This window comes from Caenorhabditis briggsae, assembly GCF_000004555.2.
Source record: "Caenorhabditis briggsae complete genome, chrIV, whole genome shotgun sequence".
NCBI classification, from domain to species: Eukaryota; Metazoa; Nematoda; class Chromadorea; order Rhabditida; family Rhabditidae; genus Caenorhabditis; species Caenorhabditis briggsae.
The window spans coordinates 3,786,192-3,793,411 of NC_013487.2; the positions used below are offsets into that span (position 1 = coordinate 3,786,192).

Genomic DNA, 7,220 nt, shown 5'->3' on the forward strand with positions numbered 1-7,220 from the left:
TTCGAGCTCGGTACCCCGTCTGACAGAACTTTTTTTATAATCAAAAAACCACACGAAATTGCACGAAATCGCATTTTTGCTGTGTTTTTTGATTATAAAAAAAGTTCTGTTAGACGAATCAAAAATTCATTTATTCAAAATGAAGAATAAATTATTGCGGTTCTTTTGAGCTATAAAACTTCTAGAAATGTCAAAAACTGAAAGAGGAGATACACTTTTTCTGTAAAAAATCTGGAAATTTTGTCATTTTTGGAATATTTTCTTCAGGAAAAGGTCCATACAGGATTCTTTAACCATTAATTAATTTTTTAAGAATAATTTGAACCATCTTGAATCACCACAAAACCAGATAAAAAATTTTGAAAATATGGCTTTAGACCTGCAATTGTGATCGCGCCAAACTTTTTTCTGTAGATCAAAATTTAATTTGCAGTTCGGAAATGTTCTGTGGGAGTCAGTGCATTGTGTATTGTAATCCAACTTGCAAACTACATTTTTCGAAGTTAATCAGAGATTTCTGTGATAAAAATTTATAAACAACTGTGGTAATTTTCTGCAACCAATTTCTAAAAATTATACCTAGATTCTAAAAAAATTGACATCTTTTAAAAAAAACTTTTGTTTGAAAATGTTTACTGTTTCACAGAACTATCAATTTTTGAGACGATTTAAACGATGTGATCCTTTTGTCGCAATTTACAGAAAACACCGCTAGATAAAATAGAAGTTTGAAAAACTAGAAGGTATCGGCATTAGTTCAAACTGATGACATAAAACCTGTAATAGAAGGGCATCCTAATTTTGGCTTCATTTATCTTGGTTCCTATCTACTTCTTACTAAGGAAACTTTTCTGTGTGTGTGTCTGTGTGTCCGTCTCGGACATTCACTTGAATAACTCAAAGGAATATGGGACTCCTAAAGTGGTATGTAGTATGTAGTCCTAGACTACCGACTTTCTCAATTGACAACTGTTTGATATTTCAACAGAAAGCGAGATAAATTGGAGCAAAGTTAGTAGAACCATTTATCATTCTGTATTTTTTACATGATTTCTACTCTACAACTACACGATTCAATTCTCATCAAAACTTATCAAGTTTTCAAAACAGTCTTTTTTGGATAATTCAAAACTCAAAATATTGGATTTTTTAAACCGAACCGTTGCTGGTTCTGCCCAGAAAATTGTATTCAACTTTACAAAACACTGTGAAACATTAAAGGAGGCCAGACACCAAAAAAAAAGTTTTCCTGATTTTTTGCATAGAGAACCCCCATGACAGGCAGCTCAGGGGTACAGCGCCGCTACCGGCTGAGCTACGGGGGCGCGAAGGCGCCTGACGACCGATGGTGTACATAAGCGCGGCGCGATTTCGTCCCCCGAAATTTTTGCTGCCTCGCCTCCTTTAACCTATATTTTTGATTCTCGAAGCTTCTTCCTAATTTTATACTGAAAAATTGCAATTTTTGTCAACACTGAGTAACTCAGTAGCACTATAACATAAATTTTCATCAAAACATATCAAGTTTTTGAAACAGCCAATTATCTTTTTTATGAAGAACTCAAAATAAATATGTAATTTTCAGACAATCGCTGCACTGCCCATGAAATGATGTTCAACTTTACAAAACACTGTGAAACATTAACTTTTAATTCTCAAAGATTCCTCCAAGTTAATTTTCATGAGCGAGTATAGCTGATCATAACCGTGTAGCTCAGTCGGTCACCTTACGGTACCATTAATATTCTGGCCATAAGTTCAACTCCTCAAGAAGCTTCTTTTGCCTAAAAATTAGTTTATTTTCAATTTCGTGCCATTTTTAAGCCAAATTGTTTTTTTTTGTTTTTTGTGCGTCGAAGAGGTATAGAAGAATTGATGAATAAAAGTAGTTTTGAAAGAAAACATAATTTAGAAACAGGGAAAAAATTTCAAATTTTTTGGAATTCAGCTCAGCAAACCAAAAAAAATCGAAAATTATGAATCTGACATTGTTTTTTTTTGATGTAGTGAGAATCTTCGGAAAAAATCAACTAAATTTTTTGACTAATGTTTTTCAGTTTCTATATTATCTTAAACTATAACTATCCTCTTACAAATATTATTCGTTTTAAAGACTGTTTCAATGAATCACAATTTTGTGTAATTTGAACTATGAACGTATGAGTGTCTTTTACATCAAAAAATGTTCCCTTCTTTCTTCTTCTTCTCCCAACTGTTCGTCTCCCTTAGACCACCATCCAACCATCATCATCACACACTAAAAGCAATTGATGAATGGAACAGAGCAATTGTTATAAAGACGGAGAAGAAGAAGAAGAGCAAACGACATTGAGAGTTTCTTGACCGATCAATTTCTCAGAGTTCGCAGTTTCGGTTCACTATCACATATTTTCAAACTATGCAAAAAAACAAGAAAATAAAATCTAGATGAAACCGAAAAAAAATGTTCAGTGTTAAAGCTGGTTTAGCTCTTAAACGAACTTCAAAAAAGGTGAGCTAAGCCTCTTCATAGTTTTTTAAAAGGTATTTTCAAGAATTGCGATTTGTCTCTCAATTTAAGTTTGATGTAATATTTTTGAGAAAATTCAATGTTTCTTATTTTCTCTGTATCGGGAGCATTTTTTGGACCAGCGATGCTTCTGGTTTTGGATAACTACCTATCAAAACGTTTTTTCAAACTTAAACCAATTATGGAACCAAACATTTAATTCATGTTTCATATAGCTCACAAAATACCTTGGCTTCTGCAAACTATACTTCATCCCCGTCAGTTTCATCCTCATCCTTTTATTAAAGTGGCTTACCGTAAATGCTCTGAGGCTATGCACTTTGAGTTTAATTATCTCGTTTCCTATAAGAGATATCAAAATTTTGTCAACTGATAAAATGTTTATCATGATATTGCCAACATTTTGTTGTTCAAAAATTTGTGATATCCCTTACAGAAATTTAGATAATTGAGCTCAAAATGCAAGATTGGCATGTTTTATTCGAGAATTTGCACTTTTCCGATAGTCCTAATATGAAAATTTTTGAGTCCGTTTCACTAATTGGTATATTAAAAATACAATACATCAAACTTTGCAATTGAAGCATCAAAAAAATGCAACGCTTTTTTCTAAAATTCAACGTTTGCTTACAGTTAACAATTAGCCATGGTAGTTTTCATCCATAAAAAATGTGAGCTATGAAAGTTATGGACTGTTTCATTCCGGTCACAAAAAATTTGTTTTTTTTTCGATGGAACTTGAGAATTTTGTCTAAAATATAAAAAAGGTTGGATTTTGAAGCAGCTTTTTTTTTTAATCAAAAATACAGGAAAATTTTCACTTCAATTTGTCTAAAAAGAGATAGATATTTGAGTGAAAGAATTGAAAAAAAAATACTAAGACCACATTAATTCACTTAGACCACATTAATTTGATATCTTTAGTGCTTCTGATACTGACGATTCATATCCAAAAAACCTACCTTTTTGATTTCTGAACGCTCAATAGTATGAAGCACAAGAAGCTGTATTTTACTACATATGATTTTTTTCCTTCTAAAAACTAGTGAGCTACTGTGTTTTGTGTTTTGTTGGCTATCAGTTTTCTCACTATCAGAAGATGAGCTGATTCAATATAAAACGAATTACAATATATATCAATTTTCAGAAACTGTATTTATTTTCCAGTAGACCGACACCTCTTACGTCTCAAAATAAGAGTTCTGTGGAAAAAAAAATCTCACGATGATTGGTCTCAGAACGAAAACTACCGTAACCTAAAAATAATTGTATTAGTTCGTTTTCCGATTTTTATCATTACTAGAAATTTTGATTTCTATATAGTTCTAGAAAAAAAGAAACCATTGGATATCAGTAAAAGCCCAAAAAAATCAGAAATGTTGAATATTTTGTAGATTACGGTAGTATTTTCTCCATTCGCGATTTTCATTGTTTTTTCGATGATTTACAATGAAAATTGTCGAGAAGTAAAAAAAGCTAATCGTGGAACTTACAAAAAGGAAAAAATTAAATTTGAGAATAACTCAAAACTGGGAATATTTTTTCAGAAATTGGCCTAATTTTTGCGTTCTTTTTTCGAAAAACTAATTCATGATGTATTTCTCGGAAACTTCAGCTAATAAACATCAAAAACATACATTGTTTCACAAAATTCAATATAGTAAGAGTCAAAGTGGCGGCTAGAGAACCTCCAATAATAGGGCTCCCGGTTGGTCAATTTTCGCAAAATTTATCTCGGTTCCTATGTAAGATACCAGAAAGGTGTCAACTGACAAAATGTTTATCGTAATGTCGAAAATGTTTTGCCAATTGACTTTTTTTGGTATCTCTCAAAGGAACCGAAATAAATTTTTCCAAAGTTAAAGGGTCTTTTTTACAGGTTTTAAAGCCCATCTGATAAGTCTAGGTTTCTAAGTCAGTCAATCTAGTTAGTCTAGCATCAAATGACTGGTAAATGTTGAAAAAATATTCAATTAACAGAGAAACTTGATATAAAACTCACAAGAGCGCCAATCGCGGCCTTTTCTTTGATTATAGGCGGCGAAGGCGGCGGGTGTGCGTCAGTAGCACGTTGATTGGAACTTGGTTGCGCATCTCCGGACATTTTTTTTGATTTATTCGAGAATTTTCGAGATAAAAACGACTCTTCAGGCACGGACACCCGATAGAATTGGGGGATCAAGGATCACGAAGAAGTTGTGTTGACGACGATGTTGATGTTGATGACGTTTGTTCGCAGAATTTATAGTTCGGAGAAGAACGCGGGGTTGACAGACTCCACCTTCAAATTATTCGGATTTTTACAATTTATTCAGGGGTTTATACGAATTTTTAAAAGTTTTTGACAATTAAAATTGATTTTAAAACCATAAGCTACAGTACTTGAGCTTTGGCCTCAATTATCTCGTTTCCTATGAGAGATACTGAAATTTTGTCACCTGACAAAATTTTAGTGACATTATGATAAAAATTTTATCAGTTGACAGGTTTTTCATATCTCTTACAGAAACTTAGATTAATTAGGTCAAAACTAAGACTATCACCGAAACTCAAAACAAAAAAGGTCCGAATATTTGAAACCCGCGAGATGTTAGTTCGAGAAAATAGTATTACAATATGAGAGGGATTAGAGAAAACTGATCGGACAGAGAAACAGAAAAAAAAACTTTGTAAACCAGACAAGAAGAAGGAAAGGAGAAGAAGAAGAAGAATGAGTGACATGAGAGGTGGTGAGAGAGTGAGAGAGTGGACAGAGAAAACAGAGAGAAACATTTAGAAAACAGTGTTATGGGCCCCGCCTTTCTATCGGTGGGGGAGAGAAATATTGTATCTTTTGTGATGCGAGAGGGTACTGTTTGTGGAGGAGAGTGGTAGAGAGAAGTGATAAGGAGGAGGGAGCAGAGAAAGAGAGGAAGGGGGTGTTTGGGAAACGGAGAGGGAGACAGTGTCCGGCGGCAACCCCATTTTTGGACTTTTGAACCTTCACCGGATTATTTTACCTCTACAAAAAAAGCGATAAGGTTGGAAAATTAAAAAGTTGGACAATTTTTGCGGGGAAAAAGCTGAAAGTGACTTACTGTACCATATTGAACGGGAAAAAATGTTTCTATGATTTCGGCATCTTCAGGAACCTAGAGCTCGGCTGTCAAGTTTTCGATTCCTTCGAAAATTTTGGAGGGTATAAAACAAACTAAAATTGAAGACATTGAATTTACAGAATTTTCTGAAAATTCCTTCTATGTTCGATTTCTGAAAGGCACTCATTTTTACCTATTTTTTGTACTAACATGTGAAAAAGCAGGTCTTTCTAATAGCTGGAAAACTAGGAATTTATAAAAAACACTATAGATGCAAAGTTTACAATCTAGGTCGGTTTTACACCTTCCCAAATTTTCAAAGTGATAGGATACTTGACAACCGAGCTTCAGACTCCTGAAAATGGTCAAAATGACTGAAAATCATCTGAAAAATACGTTTTTGTATATTTCTTACTGTATCTCATTCGAATGAATTTTCACAAAAAAGTTATCCACAACAAAATTTGAGATCTGCTTTTGGTTGATATTCCTGTAAACTTTCAGAAAAGTTTAAATAATTTTACCTGTTTTTCGAAATTCCTAAATTGGGAACTTTTTTCGGTTATGTTGTTTAATCGGATACTCGCTTTAAATATTTTTAGATCAGCTAAAATAGATATTAAAGAATTGAGCGAGTTCTACAAAATGGTATAATTGAAAAGCTGTATCTTTGATATGAAAAAAGTTATGGGTCATACAAATAACGGGCTGAAAATCTAGCTTCACTTCAGATGATTTCATGAGAAAGATACAGAATCATTTTGTGGCCCTTGTCAAATTCTATAACACTTTTTTCAATTGATCAAAAATACAAAGCTATGATCAGGTATGTCGGTCAATTCGCAAGTACCGTATTTGCTGTAATAGAAGCCCATCCTATATGTGCACTTTCAGGTCAGTTTTCTCGGTTTCGATGAGAGATATCAAAAACCTAGTAATTAACCAAACATTTTTCTAAATTTCACAAACATTTTATCAGTTGAAAATTGTTCGATATCTTCTGAAGAAACCTAGATAATTTTGTTCAAAGTGGACCCCTACGGTGATATCTAATGGTGCATTCACAGATGTTTGGTGTATCCAGTACAGGAATCCTGAGTTTACGATGTTTGATAACCATAATGAAACAGTGAGAATTCCTCGGAAAAGTAAAAAATAGGAGATAAGATCGGCATATAAAACTTTGTAACGGACAGGATTTTCCCTTCTCGTGACCAAGAATTTTTCTTCGCTTCCTCTTTTTTCCAACGCTACGACACATTTCGTTCTATGGTGATGATCATTGCATCGTATCATTTGGATAGTGGTTTTGGAAAATTTTTATGGTTTCGGAGGATTTATTGTGGTGGTAGGTAACGATGTATAGGTAAATGGACAATTGTGATCAGAATCAGAAGTTCTGATTTAGCTCAAAATTATTGCATTTTTGAAACTGGCAAAGAATTTGAAAATGTTCTGTCGAAATTTATTGAAAGGCTATCAGAAATATTTGTGAATCGAATAAATAAACAGTTTTAAAGGGGGACTCCGACCAAAAATTTTTCTTGCATTAAAATGTGTTAAAAGTTATCTATTTTCCGANATATTATTGCTAAAAAATTCAGAAAAATCCGAAATTCCCAAAAAACGCCGGT

The 7,220-nt window shown here is 33.2% G+C and overlaps 1 protein-coding gene across 1 annotated transcript in view; it reads right to left on the reverse strand.

Annotated features, from left to right (window-relative positions):
* Nucleotides 1-4,613, reverse strand: part of Cbr-nhr-97 — a gene marked incomplete at both ends in the record, with an annotated part of 14,477 nt that extends 9,864 nt beyond the window's left edge. Inside the window, one exon of the mRNA XM_002632776.1 lies at nucleotides 4,512-4,613. Within this exon, the coding sequence (XP_002632822.1) occupies nucleotides 4,512-4,613 (102 nt within the window). The remainder of the gene's footprint in view (nucleotides 1-4,511) is intronic.
* Nucleotides 4,614-7,220: the final 2,607 nt, after the last annotated feature.